Source organism: Balaenoptera borealis (genome assembly GCF_965194805.1).
Source record: "Balaenoptera borealis genome assembly, chromosome: 6".
Classification (NCBI taxonomy): domain Eukaryota; kingdom Metazoa; phylum Chordata; class Mammalia; order Artiodactyla; family Balaenopteridae; genus Balaenoptera; species Balaenoptera borealis.
The window spans coordinates 128,137,046-128,155,111 of record NC_138863.1 but is presented as its reverse complement, the minus strand read 5'-3'; the positions used below and the strand labels follow the sequence as shown (position 1 = coordinate 128,155,111).

The following is an 18,066-nucleotide window of genomic DNA, read 5'->3' as shown; positions in this document are numbered from 1 at the left end:
GTTGTGTGTCCTTGTTTACAGAGCTGGTGGGGACTGAATGGTAGGTGATTTACAGTGACGTGTGAAAGTCGACCAGTGCACTTTTTCAACCAGACTGTGTCTCTGCAGCAAGAATGGTGTGAGCACCTGGCCCCCGGACCCTCTCCCTCCTCTTACAGAAGGAGCGTTTATCCCGGAAAGGCTCGTCTCCTTCTCCGCGTGTCCCCTCCCTCGCTCCTCCTCAGCAGCTGCTCTCTCTGTCCTTCCAGCCCTCCCTGATGGAGCTCTGGACATGGCGCTCTGTGCGGACGAGGCGGGCAGTGAGGAGGACCCGTACGATGACGTGCACAGCTCCAGCCACCACTACAGCCACCCTGGAGGGGGCGGCGAGCAGCTGGCCATCAACGAGGTAGGATCAGGGCTGCATGGCTGAAGGGATGGGGCTGGGACGCACGGCCTGGCCATCGGGGCGACTTCAGCACACTCATGCAGGCCTTGGATGTCCACAGTCTGTGTTCCAAGCAGATGACAGTGGCACCGGCGTGCACTCCACACAGTTTCAGCCTGTGGCTCTCACTTTAGAATGTGGTGTCCACGAGCAGAGCTTGTCAAATCCAGGACCCTCCCCTCAGCCCTCAAGGGGCCTAGAAGGAACCCAGAATAGCAGGTGTGGTACCCAGGACCTGTGATGTAACTCCTGTAACGCCGTCCTGGATGGAAGAAGCTCTGCTTGGCAGGAGGGAGGCCAGGGCTTAGCCCCTGGCCTCTCAACCAGTTGCCTGGGCAGGACCTGGGCAAGGCACGTGATTTCTTCCCTATTGAATCCAAGAGCTCAGAGAGTATTGCTGTTGCTATGACAACTGTGTAGTATATGTTACCACTTTTCACTGTTCCTACCTAAGCAGAAGAGATCAGTACGAAACTTCATCTAGGCAAAACTGGTCCCCATGCCAAGTCCTCCTTTTGTATTCTCCAAGGAAGGAGAAATTTCGAGACCTGGACGCCCCTCTGTTTTTCTCACTCATACATCTATTTTCTTCCCTTCTTTTTCACTTAATTTGGAGAAGGCTGTTGAACATAATGTGGTAGGTAATTGGCACAAGCACATGGCCATAACAGCACCACATTCTCCTCTTGGCCATGATATAAATGTATTTCTCCTTCATTAAAACGAGAATCGGACCACCCACGATCTTGCAGAAGATTTTCCCCTCACGAGATCAATGTACAAACAGTTAGCTTCTAACATTTCTGGAGCCCTTCGGGAGTGTGGTGCCCTCATTACCTACCTGACAGTCACCAGTGCAGCAGTGCTTCCCACAGGCCCGGCTCTGAATGATGATTTAAAATAGCCATTAATAATGATTTCATCAAAATCCATGATGCAGAAGGAATAAACATCCAAATAAGTTGGTTTTTCCAATATATGAAGGCTTTCTTTATAAGTGCTTCTCATAAACTATTTTGAATGGAAGGGGCTCCAAAATGATGTCATCTTAGCAGAATTCACAGAGAATGGTTTGCTTTTTCTTGAAGATTCAGCCGCCCTCAGTCTTGGGGCCCAGCCATGGTGGGAGGCCATGTGGGGCAGGGGGAGAGCCTCTCACATGTGGATGGGAGCTCCTCCCTGCCAGCGACCAGGTGTGGAGATCTGAGCAGGTAGCCTCTGAGTGCTGAACTGTAAAATAGGATGACCGTACGGTTACAGGAGGACGGACAAACGTAAGTAACGTGGCACGCAGTGGGTTCTCAACCTCCGGTGACGAGGATGGTAATGAGGAGGGAATAGTAACATAAAGCTTTCCGGGATTCTGGAGAGGTGTGGGGTTATCTGATTGGCCATCAGTGCTGCGTCGTTAGAGCTCTCGTGTCTGCTTTTTATAGCTGTTCGTCTCCTACCTGGTGGTGGAATCTGGCCCATCACATCGTGCTGCCGGTGGGGAGGTGCCTTTTTGGCCCTTGACAAATTGTCCATTCTAAGATGCTTTGGATGAGGAAAGCCAAGAGCCAGGAGTGCTCTAGAAGAACAAATAGGCTCTGGCCAAGGACAATGAAGGCAATTTAGACCATGCATTGTATAGGACCTATTTTAGCTGCTTAGAGAACTTGTTTCCTGTTTGGTTCAAAGGTCCTGCCTGGTATTTGAGGTTACTGAGTGGACAGGGTGCTGGTGGTGTACCTGTGTTTAGAGCCCTCAGTGCTCCCAGGGTGCTGGTCTTCCCTGGACCCTGGGCGAGCGCCCGGGGTGGGGTGAGGATGCAGCATGCCACGGAGGGGGACGGCCGGGCCAGGCAGCAGAGCCCCTCCAGGGGTACAAGGCTGACACGGGGCAGGGGCTGGGCTGCTGGCTAGTGGAGGACCTGCTGCAGGTCATTCCCGTCTCGGGCCTCTGTTTCCTCTGTGTGGGGTGAATGAGGCCCCTGGGCCCCACTGGCATGTAGGAGAGTCACCGTGCCCAGGTGTACTGGGTACCCGGGAAAGGCTGTATTCGTTACGACTCCTTGGCAGCATTAAATAGATTCGCCTTATCAGGAACTCCAAAGAGACGTAAGAGGTGACTCTCCGATGACAGGCTGGTTCCCCCAGCCTCGCGAGAGCAGCACGCCCTGCTCTGCACCCCCGGCCCCTCGGCGCGCACAGCTCTTGCATGTGAGGCAAGAAGGCTTACTGGGGGCCAGTGTGGGTTTCAGGCTTGGAGATAATAGAAGCAACACGTGTCAGAGAGAAGTCCACACTAAATAGCATCTGGCTTGCGCCAAACTCACACGTGCACTTGTATTTTCTAAGAATACGTTGGTGTCATGTTCTAAATTGGGATGCTGTCTCGTTCCTGGTGACCTAAGGAGTGATCGCTCTTCAATTTCCTAAGCAGGAGGCAACCGAAACCACCTGGCCTGAGGAGCGGGCGTGTCCTGGGTACATGAGGAGCGCGTGTGTGACCACGTGAAGATCTGAGTGTGCGGTGTGTGCATGTGTGTCACATGCATGTGACACACACTTACTGAGTGTTTAGTGCGTGTCAGGCAGTGTCTCAGGTCTGGGACAGAGCTGTGCAGAGGACATCGTCCTGCCTTCCGGGAGCTGACCGCCGGGGTGGCGGCAGGCACTGCCCGTCTGTGTGGGCACCTGGCCTCCTCTGCATGTGCCCCAGTGGAAGGAGAAGGGGGCGCGGTGTCTTGTTCATCCTGTATCCTCTGCCCCTAACTTGTGCCTCGTGCCTTGTGACTGTCCAGTTCCTGCAGGATGAGTTAACATCAGGGCCCAGAAGTGTCCCCTCTCCTTTCAGTATTGTCCCCGCCAGATGCCCGTGACCCGGGCCCAGGCCTGGGCCTGTCTGCTCAATTCCTCACCCCGCTCCCACCCTCTCCCTGTCTTCCACAGCTCCGGCCATGTTCTGCTGAGCTGGCGTCACCCCTGAGGTCAGGCCTGAGGACATTCTTAGCCCAGGGATTTTTTTTCTGAAGAGTTGAGGGCTGAAAGTAGGCAGTGTCTTTGGAAGACATTGTTCTTGTTTCTTTTTAACCCCCCCCCACCCCAAGTTGTGAGATGGGACCGGCTCCCAGCCAGGAGGCCTGGGGTCTCCTGGTGCCCACCCACTGCCCTGCAGATGGCAGTCTCCCCTCCGGGCCAGGCCAAGCTGTGCTGGAGGACGGCATGCGTGTGGAGCTGGGCTTCCCCTCAGCTCTGCCCACTTCCTGCACGGAGCTGAGGGCCTTCGAATGTCCAGCTCCCCTCCAAACACCTGTGTGTAGATCTGCTCTGATGGCCCTGCTCCAGGAGGGCAAGGTGGGGCTGAGGGCAGCTCCTGGATCATCCTGCGGAGAGAAGATGACACCCAGACTAGAGGGCAGACAGACATAAAGCTTGTCCTCCAACCTGGGGCTTAAAGCGTAAAAGGAGCTTTGCCGATAACTAGGCCAGCACAGCAGGTGGGAAGCAGGACTGGCCCGGCCCACCAGGCCATGGGGTCACCAAGGACAGAAGACAGTCTGGCCATCCACCTACTCCCAGCACTTCTCGGTGGAGCATTTAGAGAACACCGCAGGATGCGAGGCTGGCTTGTGACCACCCCTTCCTGGAGGCAGTCTGACCCTCTCTCCAGGAGTTTCTGCCTTCCCCGGTGCCTGTGACCCTGGGTATCTGTCCCCACACCTGACCTGGCTCTTGCACCCCCTCCCCGGCCCCAGGGAGGAGCCCAGTAGTGGTCAGGGCTCCAGACCCCTCACGCGCGCCATGAGCTGGGTGACAAACGGACGTAGGTGTCCGAGAGACGGGGCAGGAGCAGCTCGAGGCCCCAGCGCCAGGCCTGCGAGTGTCCATGGCCGGCAGCCCAGAGCAGCCTTCCTCTTCCCTCACCCTCCCGAAGCCCTGTCCCAGACACCTAGGTCACCCCCGCTCCATGGCAGTCCTGCCCCTCACAGACCTGCACACCCACCCAGCTGGCCTGGCGGGCTTGGATCCTTTCAGCCTGAATCTTTCCAGGGCCTGGGCCTTTGTTTTCAAGCTTTTTTGGCTTTGTTTTTGGTCATGAAATACACACAGAAATACTGTTGCTACTATCTTCCCTGCCGTCCACCCAGATAACCGGGATCCGAAGGCTGGGTGCCCCGGGGTGGGGCAGAAGCCACCTCTCAGTCCTCCATCCCGGCCCAGGTTCAAGGTTCTTCTGCCACTTAAAGTCTCCCAGGCTGCTCAGCTGCACAGGGGACACAAGCGTCATCCCAGAACTGGGCCGTGGCTGGAGTCCTGAAGCTCGCCTCGCGGCCAGGCGGCAGCAGGAAGGTCCTGTAGACCCACAGCGCTCAGTGCTGCGCCGACCAGTGGCTTCCTGGAACCACCCTGCCTGGTGGCCTGAGGTCACGCAGCCCACTGTGCCCTCCTTCCTGGGTGTCCAATGGCTCTGCAACCACAGGGGCACAATGACTCAAGTCAGGGGTCCGAGCCACACCCCACCAGAGGCGTCACACAGTTTTACCGGTGCTGGGATTTGGGGCGGTAGGGAGTCCCCACAATCCTCGTGAGAGCTTGAGGGAGAAAATCTTGAGCCAGTTTTTTGAAGAACTGGGCAGGAAAAGAAGACTCTTTCCCCCAACTAGACAGATAGGCCCAGGTTGAATCTGCAGATCTGAGGGGGGCAGACAGCCCCTCTGGACACATCCCAACCCTCCTCTGCCACACACACAGGTACCCACCTGCGCACATACATCCCAGCATCCACTTGCACTCTTTGGCAGGATGGTGACGTCCACAGGTACCCTCGTCTCTACTCACTCACATGCATATAGAGCTGGCACACACACACGGAACCTGAACATACAGCCACCCACAAGGGAACACCCAGCCTCTGCACGTAATCCCTCCATTGGCTTCTCCTGCCCCAGGAGCCGCAGAGCTGACCATGGAGCCCGGAAACCTCTGCCCACTTCTGAGCTGCTTTTCAGTCTCCTCGGCCCCCCTCAGCTGCAGCCTCCTGACCCTTCAGAGGGGCACGGTGACTGTGACAGAGCTCCTCACTGTGGATGGAATGACAGGCTTGCACATGAGCTCTGAGCCCTGCAAGGTTAAGGTTGCAAGCTCTGTCTGGGAGGCAGTAGAAACTCCCGGGTACCTGACATAGGGTTTTTTTCAAAAGCTGCTGAACCACGTGCAGAAGAATGAAATTGGACCCTCAAAAATCAACTCAAAATGGGATTAAAGACTCAAATGTAAGACCTGAAACCATTAACCTACTAGAAGAAAACAGGGGAAAAGCTTCTTGGCATTGTTCTGGGCCATGATTTTTGTATATGACACATTTGAAAAGCACAGGCAGCAAAAGCAAAAATAGACAAGTGGGACTGCATCAAACTAAAAAGCTTTGCACAGTAAAGGAAACCATCAACAGAGTGAAAAGGCAATCTATGGGGTGGGAAAATATATTTGCAAACCATATATCTGATAAAGGGTTAATATCCAAAAATCTCTAAGGCACTCACAACTCAATAGAAAAAAAAAAAAAAAACCCAAAAAACAAACCAGAAATAATAATAATAATAACACAATTAAAAAATGGGCAAAGAGACCTGAATAGACATCTCTTAAAAGAAAATGCCCAACGTTACTGGACATTCAAATATCGGGGAAAGGCAAACCAAAACCATGAGACATTACCTCACACCTTACAATGGCTATTATTAAAAAGACAAAAGATAAGTGTTAGTAAGGATGTGGGAAAAGGAAACCCTTACACACCGTTGCTGGGAATGTAAACTGGTTCAACCACTTTGGACAACAGTGTGGAGGTTCCTCAGAAAATTTAAAATAGAACTATTATATGATCCGGCAATCCCATTTCTGGGTGTATATCCAAAGGAAATGAAATCAGGATCTTGAAGAGATATTTGCACTCCCATGTTCACTGCAGCATTATTCACAATAGTCAAGATATGGAAGCACCTAAGTGTCCGTCAACGGATGAATGGATGAAGGAAAATGTGGTATATATATTATTCAGCCTTAAAAAAGAAGGAAATCCTGCCCTTTGCAACAAGGTGGATGAACCTAGAGGACATTATGCTAAGTGACACAGAAAGACAAACACTGCATGATTGCACTTATATGTGTAATCTAAAAGTCAAACTCATAGAATCTGAGAGTAGAGTGGCTGCCAGGGGCTGGGGGAGAGAGAAGTGGGAAGATGTTGGTCAAAGGGTACAAAGTTTTAATTATGCAAGATGAATAAGTTCTGGGGATCTCATGTACAGGATGGTGAGTATGGTTAACAATACTGTATTGTACTTGAAATTTGCTGAGTGGTTAGTTCTTAAAGTGTTCTCACCACACAGACAAAATGGTAACTCTGTGAGGAGATGGAAATGGTAATCCAGCCACCACAGTGGCTTGATTGTGGTGGTCATTTTACAGTGTATATCAAATATCAAGTCGTACGCCTTAAATATATACAGTTTTTGTCAATCATACCTAGGTGAAACGGGGGAGGGAGGGTTAGCGGCTGAAGAAGCCAGCTGCTTTCCCATAGGAACAAAATGCCGCTCTGATGGGCAAGGTCAGTAGGAGAGGTCCTGAGTCAGGGCCTTTCTGGAGCATCTCAGCACGGATCTGCCCGTCTGTCCAGAGTTCAAGTTCCTGGGCGAGTTTGTGACAGAGCAAATCGACCTTTCAGAGCCGCATTTACTCATCTGTGCTGTCGGAGCCAAGGGCAGCCCTTGGTATTAGGACTCAGAACCCCTGGCCCCCGGCACCCCAAGCGCTACTGTGGTCATCTATGCGCCCGGCCGGCGTGGAGCCAGGACCGCGGAGACACCTCGGGAGGCGGCGCCCCGGGCCGAACGCGGCGCAGGCGGGAGCCGCCCGGCCCGGCCCCGCCCCCAGCCCCGCCCCCGCCGGCGGCCGGGTCGCTGGGCCGGGTCTTGGGGGACGCGGCGAGCGCGGCGAGGGAGAAGCCCCGGCCCGGGGAGCGCGGCGGCTCCGCCCCGGCTCTGGGCACTCCGGCAGCCCCGCGGCTGCCCTGTCGCCGCGGGATCCCCGGGCGCGCGGAGCCGGGAGGCTGGGCGCCATGGCGAGGGCCCCGCAGTCCCGGCGCCGCCCAGCGCCGCCCGGGAGCGTCTTGCGCGCCCTCCTGCGCTGCAACCTGCCCCCCGGCGCCCAGCGCGTGGTGGTCTTCGCCGTGCTGGCGCTGCTCGTGCTCATCAATGTCGTGCTGATATTCCTGCTGGCCTTCCGCTGACCGCCGGGGTGAGTGGCGCCGGCGTGGGCCCCCTCCACCGCTGCGCGTCGTTCCTGCCTCCCGGCTCCGGCTGTGGCCCCCCCAGCCCCCAGCTGCCCGAGGCGGGGCCCCAAGAGCCCCGCACCGCCCCACGAGGGGAGGCCTACCCCTCAAACTCGTGGGCTGGGGCCCGTCTGTGTGCTCGTCCCCCGGGGCACGGCCGGGTGGGTGACTCAGGGGCGCGGTGACCCATGTGCCATGGGGTCCTTAACGTCTGTCGTGTGTGTGTGTGTGTGTGTGTGTGTGTGTGTGTGTCACTGAGGGTGCAGATGCAGCTGTGGCCGCGGCTGTCTGGTTGTCAGGGAAACTTGCACATGTGACCACCGTGTGAGCGGATCTGGACATGCCTTCCTGTGCGGGTTGAGAGATGTCTGAGGATGAGTGGGCCCCTCTGCTTATGTTGCCTGCAGTTGCTTTTCCCACTTTAGGTGTTAAATAAGTGGTCTCAGTCAGCGTGCCCCCACTGCAGGCACGGCCGCCCCCCACCCTGCCCCTTGCAGGTGGGCACCCCTGGGCTGCGTGCGCGGGGGCCTGTGGGATCTGCGTTGTGTTCCCAGACTGTCGGCGTGGACTCCTCCACCAGCGTGCCTGTGTGAGACAGCTGGGAGGTGGGGCAGGGTGGGGAGGGTGACGGGTGTTCATCAGGGGGCGCTTTGCGGCAGAGCCTGGCTTTCCCAGCCCTGTCAAACTCTCAGAGGCACAAAAGGGGATCCAGCACCCTGTCCCTGTCTTGTCTTCGTCCTGAAAGTGCCCCCCGCCGTCCGGGACAGTCCCCCACCTGCCTCCACATAAACACGCCGTACCTCAGAGCCAGCATATGCTCCCCACTGCCAGGCCAGGAGGGAGCCCGGACCCCTCGCCCCTGGGCCTGCCCAGCCTGGGTTTTGGCTTCAGTGCAGCTGCACCTCAGACAGAGTGCCAGGAAGGGCCTCTGTCCAGAAGCCCACCCAGCACCGGCCCTGGCAGCCTCCGGGCTGTCCTGAAAGTAGAGTGCGTCTCTGACCTCTTGGAGCTACATCTTGTCTTAGTGACATCACATAAATGGTTAGTGTCGTAGCTGTAACTCGTCTGAGCACCTCCTGTTTGTGGATCTACACGGGAGCTTGGTGACCCAGGCAGAGCCCACTGTTACTCTGGGTTCTGATGGGGACCGAGGCACAGGGGTATCAGGGGAGTTGTTCATGGCTGTGTGTCTATCAAGTCCCCTGTGCCCAGCAAGTCGCTGGGACAAGGAAGTGGCAAAGGTCACCCTACCCTACCCCCTGCCATCAAGGGCTTCTAGGTGACTGGTCAGGATGGGTATGGGGGCTTGTCCATAAAGGTGTAAGGAATCCTGGTCTCTCTGGGATGCCCTGCCTCTTTGCCCCACACCTGGAGCCCTTCCCAAAGCTGAGCAAGAAACCACCTGCGGAGGACCCGCACCTCTCCGCAAGGGCCGGCGGAATAAAGCGGGGGCAGGCAGGAGGCACTGGGCCATGCAAGCGGGGATTTTGCTCAGGGCTCATTTGAGGGGAGGTGGGGACGGGGGAGATGCCTGGCCTGATTAATATCAGGCGGGACTAACCTGGGAAGGGAACTGGTCAGAAGCTGGGCTGTGTGGGGTGTGTCTGCAGTGCTTCCTCCCTGCCTGGGCTCTAGCAGTGGGGACTCCCTCCATGCTGTCCTGGGGACTAGCGCGTGCAGCTCGTGGGACCTGAGGACGGACGGCATCCACCTGCGATCTAGCAGATTGTTCTCAAGAGATCAGAGTGTAGCATCCATTAGCCAGCCTGTGAATGTGCACTGGCAGGTGCGTGCCGGGGGACGTGCAGGAACAGGGAGTCTCAGAACACCCACTTCCCCAGGATCAAAACTACGAAGCTTAATAAACCAGTTTCGTTCCCTGCCAGATTCAAACCTCAGGTTACGAAAGCAGCTCCAGGGGTGAACCCTCCCCAGTCTCCGGAACTCATCACTCAGAACGTGCAGACCTTCCCAAATAGTCTCCATCCTGATGGGCAAACTCACCCTTGGTCAGTGTCCCTGTACGGGAATGTTCACCTGCAGCCACGTCCTCACTGGCTCAACTACACCACCTTTGAGCCACTCTGCTTCCTCTTGGTCTAGGGCCAGATCCTCTGAGGGCTGGATGGCAGCCTGCTTGTGCCCGCGTGCCGGCTGTGGGCCGCCCAGCCTGATGCCTGCTCCCGGGCTGCAGCTGGCCAGCTCTTCTCACGTGGCCTCGCTGAATCCTCTGGTCTCATCCTGGCCGCACTGCAGCCAGGAGGTTTCTCCCTGCAGAAGAGGACAAGCCTGTAGTAGGTCTTCTTAGCTGGGATGAGTACAGTGGTTCCTTGAGGAGGCCTGCAGCCCCCAGGATTAGCCCAGTGGTCTCTGCCCAGGGTCCCTGGGTGGGCCACGGGAATCTGCAGCCCTCGAACAGCTGCTGCTGTGAGGATGGGTGTACACATAAGCTGTGGATTATTCTGAAGAGTGGTTTCACTGGGGTTTGGAGCGGGTTTAAACCCAAGAAAACATGAAGAACCTCATGGTGGTTTGTGAAGGTGCTTTCTCAGGCCCTACCCTGGAGGAAGGGCCCAGCCTGAGTGGGCTCCAGTACCCAAGCACCCCCCGGCTTCTCACCCTGTCCCTTTGGGGTGCCGTGGAGACAAGTGAGTGGAACTCAGGTGGAGACCCGGACAGTCCTGCTGCACCCGACTCTGGTTCCCATTTCGGTGGGAGGATTGCCATGCACACCGCCCTGGGAGCACCCAGAGAAGGCCCCCCACTGGGCAGCAGCTCAGAGGAGGAAACAGCACAGAGGCCCTGCCTGGTGATGCCCCAAGGCCTTGACTGCTTAGCCAAAGAGCCAGCCCAGGTCTGTGACAATCAGAGCCAACACTTGGTCCCAGTAGAGAGGGGCACGAACCTCGCCTCCTGGGCAGCCCCCAGCCCACTGCTCCTCCTGCCCGAAGCTCGCGGAGCCACTCGTCATCCACGGAGTAGACACTGAGCCCACGTTACATGAGCAGGAGTCGGCCCAGGGCAAACGGAGCTCTGAGCACAAGGGCTGCCTGGGAGGGGAGCATCCCTCCTGATGCGATTTCTGATCACGTGGGAGGGAGGAACCACGCCAGTCATTTCCGGAGAGAGAAGTTAATATAGAGAATTGTTAGCCAGGTATAAAGTGGGTGACTCAGTCGCTAAGTGCTCAAGAACAGCCCTGAGGTTTCTGTTACAGAGGTGGCAACTGCGAGATGTTCCTTCCTCTCTAGAGCTGGGGAATAAAGGAAATAGACTGGAATAATTAAAACTGAGAATTCTGTGAGCTGGAGGAGACCTAGAACTCTGAGGAGAGGTGCTGCTCCGCTGGTGCCGAGGGGGCCACGAGACTGGCTCTGCAAGCGTTCAAGAAACACTGCAGACCGGATCCAGCTACTGCAGTGGCTGGGCACCAGCAGACCTGGGGAAGCGGTGTTTGCTGCTGATCAGGTGGTCTGCTGCAGGTCCACAGGAAGCCACTAGGAAGGAGCAAGCCCCCTCCCTCTCCAGTTCTCAGGTTCCCTCCGATGCCGCAGGGGACAGCCGGCACAGCAGAGATGCAGCCGGCAGTGCCGCAGGCCAGCCTCACGGAGCACAGCAGAGACATGGGGGAAGCTGAGAGGCAGGAGTTTAATCGCGGCCCAGTGGGGACGGGGACAGGAGGAAGGTGTGCCCTGTGCGGGGGAGGGAGCAGCACACTCGCCCTCAGATGCTGTGGCTCCCCCGGATTCTAGCAATCAAGGATCAAGTTCACCGCCAGTCTAGACATGCCCTGGGCACAGCCCTGCCCCCCGAAGAGCAGCTGGCTCAGAGGGAGCCTCCGTCCGCCCCTCTGTACCACGAGTCAGGATCCCCCCCTCCCAGGGGTGGGGGGCAGAGGGCAGGGGCACCCTCTCCCCCGTGACCTGCCCTCCCTGGTTCTCTCCACAGCTCATCAGCGATGGCAGTGTGGTCTGTGCTGAGGCACTCTGGGACCATGTCACCATGGATGACCAGGAACTGGGCTTCAACGCCGGGGACGTCATCGAAGTAATGGATGCCACCAACAGAGAGTGGTGGTGGGGCCGGGTCGCTGACGGCGAGGGCTGGTTTCCAGCAAGCTTTGTGCGGGTACGGCACTGGCCCGAGCTTCTCCTAGCCCCGTAAAGAGGCAGCTGGCTCTGCTCAGCAGTGCAAGCTTGAAACTGCTCTGGGGTCTGAGGTGCTGCGTGTGGGCCTCCCACTCATAGCTGCGCTGGGACTGCAGGCTGGGGGCTGGGTGGGCGGGTGGGTGTCAGGAAGCCCAGCCTGGGAACCGAGACTCAGCCAACTCCAGCCCTGCCCCCGCCCCTCCCTCCAGGAGTCCTCAGTGGCCAGAGAAGAACGGGTCAGAAGTGTGGTCCCCTCCGGGCGCGGGGAGGGGGTCTGCGTGTTAGAGTACAGCCGCCACAGCCGGCTGGGCTTCCCAGGCATCTCCAAAGCGCTGTGCAGACCATCTGCGCGGGGCATCTCAGTTCTAACTTTCACAACAGTCCTGGGATCTGGGAGCCATGGCTACGCCTGAGGAAACTGAGGCAGGGACAAGCTAAGTCTCTAACCCAAGAGATCACGGGAGCGAACCCAGACCTAAGGCAGCCTTTGGTCTCCAGGGGAGGAATCCAGGCGCAGCCTCCAAACCAGGCGGAGGGCCGTGGGGAGGGGAGTGCTTCTCGTGCCCCAGACCTGGAGGAACAGCCCTCTGCACCCCGAGCCTCTCCTAGTTGCAGTCCCAGAGCCGGCAAGGCCACATCACCCGGCCGCTTCCTTCACAGCCCCTAGAGGGCCCAGTGTGAGCAGGCGCTGGTTCAGAACCCCTGTAGTGAGCGTGTGCCCGGTTCCGAGCTCTACGCCTCGCAGAGCCGAATGTACGGGGGAGGACGGCGAGCGGGGCGCCTTCGGACCTGGCGTGCCCTGTCCCTGCGGGCGTGGTGCGGGTGACGGAGGAGCTTCCTGCCCCTGCGGTCCTGTGGGTCCTCCGAGCCTCAGCTCCCCGCCGCCGCCGGGTGGGATGCAGGGCGCTGACCCCCGAGGGACGCTGACCGGCCGCATTGCCTGCAGCTGCGGGTGAACCAGGACGAGCCCGCGGACGACGAGGCGCTGGGGACCGGGCACGGCGGGGCCGGGGACGGCGGGGCCGAGGCGCAGAGCAGCAAGGACCAGATGCGGACCAACGTCATCAACGAGATCCTCAGCACCGAGCGAGACTACATCAAGCACCTGCGCGACATCTGCGAGGTGAGGCTGGCGGGCAGGCGGGCTGGCGGGGCCGGGGGTGGAGGGGACCCGGGGTAAGCCTGGCCGCCCGCGCGCCCAGGGCTACCTCAGGCAGTGTCGCAAGCGCGTGGACATGTTCAGCGAGGAGCAGCTGCGAACCATCTTCGGGAACATCGAGGACATCTACCGGTGCCAGAAGGCCTTCGTGAGGGCGCTGGAGCAGAAGTTCAACCGGGAGCGGCCGCACCTGAGCGAGCTGGGCGCCTGCTTCCTGGAGCACGTGAGCAGCGCGCCCTGGGGCCCTGCTCCCGGCCCCACCCCCGAGGCCCTCACCGTGTGCAGGAACACGTGAGCAGCCCGCCCTGGGGCCCTGCTCCCGGGCCCACCCCCGAGGCCCTCACCGTGTGCAGCAGCCCCCGACCCCCCGTCTCTGCTGGGGGCTCTGCCCTGCCCCACTGTCCCTGGCTCCGACCGCTGTCACCCTTCCACTCTATTGTAGAAGTGTCTCTGCTTCTGGGGGTCAGGGTGGGGTGAGGTGGGCAAACCAAGCTGGAGAAGGCTCCTTGGAGCAGGCGGGCCTAGGCTTTGGCCCTGGAGAGGATCTGCTTGGGACAGAGGTGGGCTGGGCCACCTGCTGAACACCCCAAGGGCTGTTCCTGGCGAATTCTGGGATTCCTCTCACAGTGAGCACGCGGGAATTGAGGTCGAATTAGTTCTTACTTCCACTCTAAATGCCAGTTGACACTTAGCCAAGGTTCATTGGACTTGTCTGGGCTAGGTGGACTCCTTCTTGTTTTTATCCCTCTCCTGTGGCAGTCATGTGGGGTTGAGCAGAGGATGCCTAGCTCAGCCCAGCAAGGACAACCTGGGCTCCTTTCCGACTACTAGCAGTGGGGGGTTGGGGAGGCCCTTCCACCCCTCTCCAGTGGCAGGAGGAAAGCTGAGGAGGGTGACCTCAGGAGCAGGTGGTGGGTCTGGGTACCCGAGTGAGTGTGGGATTTGGGTCCCAAATTATTCACCAGGCAGAGTTGTGACGGGGGAACGGGAAATAGGGCATGTCTAACAGGCACGCTATCCGCATCACCCAGTGTGACCGTCACAGCAGCCTGGCCGGCAGCCAGCTGCCGCTACCCTCCTTTCCCACCTAAGTCCACGAAGTCCTAGGTCAGACCTAGGTCTCCCTCTGGCTCCAGGTAGATGACAGTTACACACAAAAACAGGCACAGTGAGTCTCCCGTACAACCCACACGCAACGTGGATATATCTATGTCACGTGGTGTTGAATGAAGTTTGACAGCAGCTGTCTTCAGATGGGAGGCCAGAGCTTTGTGAGGAAGAAGCAAAACACTGGGCTGAGGAGGAAGACAGCCGGGAGGCACAGCCGTCGGGATCTCGCTTCATCTCCCTCTCTCTCCTTTTGGGCCGTGATATCCCTTCCTTATTAGTATCATTGATTTCACCCAAAAACCTGGCATACCGTCAAAATATCTGGTGAGGGTCCTGCAGAGAAAGCTAGGTGGCGACGGGCACGCGCGTGCCTGAGTTTTCTGGGGTCTTTCATGTCCCTGGGCACGATTCTGCGTAGCTTGTGCCCAAAGATGTAGGTAGACAGAGCCTGGGCCCCCTGAGCTCCCTCCCGCCCCCTCCCCCTCCCCAACACTGCCCGTGGCCTGGGGGAGCGGGAGGCAGCCGTCCTCACCTCCAGCTGTGCCCACAGCAAGCGGATTTCCAGATCTACTCAGAGTACTGCAACAACCACCCCAACGCCTGCGTGGAGCTCTCGCGCCTCGCCAAGCTCAGCAAGTACGTGTACTTCTTCGAGGCCTGCCGGCTGCTGCAGAAGATGATCGACATCTCCCTGGACGGCTTCCTGCTGACACCTGTGCAGAAGATCTGCAAGTACCCTCTGCAGCTGGCTGAGCTGCTCAAGTACACGCACCCCCAGCACAGGTAGGAGGGTGCTGGGGGAGGTTTGTTGAGGCTTACAGTGTGCTGGGCACTGCTGCGGGCACTGGGGTGACAGCACAGACCGAAACGTACAACAATCCCAGCCTCCATGAGCTGTCCTTGCAGTGAGGGACTGTGCTGAATAAAGCTGAATAGGATATTAAGTTCTGCTCTGTGCCTCGTTTATGGAGAAGATGGGGGTATGCACTTGACAGGTGGAGAAATGGCCCAAGGGCACAGCCCCAGAGGGAAACAGCTCCACAGGGGTCTCCAGGAGGCTCCCAGCCCTTCTCTGCTCTTGATCTCGTAAGCCCTCTTCCACCTCTGTTCCGCCCCAGGGATTTCAAGGACGTGGAAGCTGCCTTACATGCCATGAAGAATGTGGCCCAGCTCATCAACGAACGGAAACGGAGACTTGAAAACATCGACAAGATCGCTCAGTGGCAGAGCTCCATAGAGGACTGGGAGGTGAGGGCCCAACAGCCCCAGAAAATACCGTGGGGCTCGGCCTTGGCTTTAAAACCATGCTTGCCCCTGAGAAATCGAGGAGGGCGCTGAAGCAGGGGGCCGTGCTCCTGGGAGCCAGCAAACAGGAGCTAGCGTCAGGAGGGAGAGCTGGGCCTCTGTCGGGCCAGCCCGGCCCATGTCCGAGCCCCAGGCCTTGAGCGCTGCTCCCAGAGCAGGCCTGCTGGCCTCCTTCCTGGTGAAGAGCTCGGGGCACGTGTCAAATGCCACATGCTCCTCTCAGGGTGCAGCCAGCCAGCCTCCGGGGACAGGCTGGGCCCCCAAGTTCGAGTTAACTTCTGGGGCTCCCAACAGAAGGGGCCAGGCTTGCCACAGCGTGACCAGAGACGGATTGCCACCGGTCGGAGCCTCCTGGTTCCGTTTTCCTGGCATACACAATCCCCTCACGTGGGCCAGTCTCGTCTTCTAAGGCAGCACGGAGGCCTGAACTAACGGCGATGGTCCTGTCCTGTTCTCTCCAACCCCACCCGCCAACCGTAAAATCTGTGAAAAAACAAGATTCCTAGGCCCCATCCTAGAAATACGAAATTAGACTCCCTGAGAGGGGGGCTGAGTGTTTGATTTGTGTTTTGTTTTGGGTGCCTGGCTTTTGCTTTCCTGATGATTGGTTCTGAGGCCCAGCCCTGACCAAGGACCCTCACAAACCCACTTATCCCAAACTGAATGGCTGCCAACTACACCTGGCTTTGGTTTGCGTTTTCCTGGAGGAACTGGGTGCAGTAGGCCTTCACCTGAAAGTGTGAAGTCTGATGATAGGACTTCAGGTACTAAGTAATACTGAGCCAGAGGAAGACCTCCTAAACCCCTTTTAAAAGACGGGCCTCAGAAGTGACTTCCAGCCAGGTCTAATTATTCTCTAGAGCCGCACTGTCCAATCAAAGTACCGTGTGAGCCACATAGGGAATTTTATATGTGTTAGGAGCTATCTTAAAAATGAGAAAAAGAAACAGGTGAAACTAACTTTAATGATGCTTTGTTTAACTCAGTATATCCAAAATACCATTTCCACATGTAATCCACATATAAAATACCATTGGTGAAATAGTCACAGTCTTGATTTCATACTAAGTCTTCAGAATCGGTGTATCTTCTACCTAAATGACACCTTGATAGGGATTAGCCACATTGCAAATGCTCACACCACTGACTGCTGTGGGGCCTCATTTAACGGAGACGACCAACTCGTAGGCCAAACCGCCTTCTGACTCCACCCCACTTCCTTGGGCTTCAAGAGCAACCCCTTCCTCTATGGCCTGCTGCTTGCTGCAGACCCCGGCCCGACGGGGGCCGTGGGCAGGCAGGGCCAGTAGGGACTCCGCTTCCAGAGCCAGCAATAGAGGCAGGACGCAGAGCCCAGCAGAGCCTTGCTCTGAGCCCCAGGATGGGGGCACTCAGCTCACGGCTCCCCTTGGGTCCCCCAGGGAGAAGATCTCCTGGTCAGGAGCTCGGAACTCATCCACTCGGGGGAGCTGACTCGTGTCACACAGCCACAAGCCAAGAGCCAGCAGAGGATGTTTGTTCTCTTTGACCACCAGCTCATCTACTGTAAGAAGGTACCAGAGTCACTCTTGCCTGCTGGATGGACCTGTTCAGAGCAGGAATGGAGGGAGTGAGGTCGAGGGCTGGGAGCAGCTGCCCAGAGAAAATGAGACACATACACACACACACACACACACACACACACACACACACAGAGCAGGGGGCTGTCTACAGAGTGAGCCTAGTGGCCCAGGGACCGGAGGGTGGCCCTCAGAGTCTGACCAGTGTGCAGCGCTGTTAAGAACACCCTCCTTCCTGATGAGCCCCTGCTCGCTTCTCAAGCCAGCTCTTTTCCTGCAAACCTCAGCTTCCCCTTCCCAACCCTGGGGTCCTCTGTTCCAGCTGCCTCCAGGCGTTCTCTTTGCTGCTGGCTTCTACTCCCCTTTCAAAACACGGCGCAAGTGGCCGGGCAGCCCTTCTGAGCGCTGGCTCTGGCCTGACCTCGGTAGACTGATGCTGTTCTCTGCTGCGCACTGTGGGCCCTGGCCTGCTGTCTGTTTCCGTGGCTGCCTCCCCATGAGGCTGTGGGTGTCTAGAGACCCCCAGGCCAGCCAGTAACCGTGAACGAAAGGAGCGGCTCCTCCACCATGGGGTCAGCATGTGGTCATGGGCCGAGCCAGGCTCGCGCTCCCTCCCGAGATCACTTTCTGCTGGGGAGGGGGTTGCAGCCCGCCGGCCCTTCTGGGCACAGGGCAGAAGGTGAGGTAGGGCCTTGGATGTGGTCAGGAGAATGGTTCAGGCCGAGGGGCTGGGCAAGCAGGTGGGCTGGGGGCTCACGGCGTCTCCGGCAGGACCTTCTCCGCCGGGACGTGCTCTACTACAAGGGCCGACTGGACATGGATGGCCTGGAGGTGGTGGACCTGGAGGACGGCAAGGACAGGGAGCTCCACGTGAGCGTCAGGAACGCCTTCCGGCTGCGCTGCGGCCCCTCGGGGGAGAGCCACCTGCTGTGTGCCAGGAAGCCCGAGCAGAAGCAGCGCTGGCTCAAGGCCTTCGCCAGGGAGCGGGAGCAGGTGCGGCTGGACCAGGAGACAGGTGCGAGACCCCGCCTGGCCCAC

The 18,066-nt window shown here is 58.1% G+C and overlaps 2 protein-coding genes across 9 annotated transcripts in view; both read left to right on the top strand.

The window, feature by feature from the left end:
* The window catches only part of ARHGEF4 (Rho guanine nucleotide exchange factor 4), a 270,436-nt gene that overhangs the window by 249,898 nt on the left and 2,472 nt on the right, over positions 1-18,066 (top strand). For 5 of the 6 annotated variants that reach the window (XM_082395472.1, XM_082395470.1, XM_082395469.1 and 2 more), the window contains 8 exons: positions 249-388; positions 11,696-11,875; positions 12,842-13,018; positions 13,098-13,277; positions 14,715-14,947; positions 15,283-15,412; positions 16,891-17,022; positions 17,800-18,043. In XM_082395472.1, coding sequence (XP_082251598.1) covers positions 249-388; positions 11,696-11,875; positions 12,842-13,018; positions 13,098-13,277; positions 14,715-14,947; positions 15,283-15,412; positions 16,891-17,022; positions 17,800-18,043 — 1,416 coding nt within the window. Of the gene's footprint in view, positions 1-248; positions 389-11,695; positions 11,876-12,841; positions 13,019-13,097; positions 13,278-14,714; positions 14,948-15,282; positions 15,413-16,890; positions 17,023-17,768; positions 18,044-18,066 lie in introns of all 6 variants that reach the window. The other variant, XM_082395467.1, reaches the window with a different exon arrangement.
* Positions 4,429-11,835, top strand: SMIM39 (small integral membrane protein 39). Of its 3 annotated transcripts, XR_014245627.1 has the most exons (3): positions 4,429-7,713; positions 8,579-8,788; positions 9,851-10,041. XR_014245627.1 is itself a non-coding variant. In XM_082395499.1 (2 exons), the coding sequence occupies exon 1, from the start codon at positions 7,244-7,246 to the stop codon at positions 7,703-7,705; it is 462 nt and encodes a 153-aa protein (XP_082251625.1). In that variant the 5' UTR covers positions 4,429-7,243; the 3' UTR covers positions 7,706-7,713; positions 9,851-10,041. The 3 variants fall into 3 exon arrangements, 2 of the variants coding, with proteins under 2 accessions (XP_082251625.1, XP_082251624.1); XM_082395499.1 differs by lacking the exon at positions 8,579-8,788; XM_082395498.1 differs by lacking the exons at positions 8,579-8,788; positions 9,851-10,041 and adding an exon at positions 11,696-11,835 and having other exon boundaries at positions 4,433-7,713.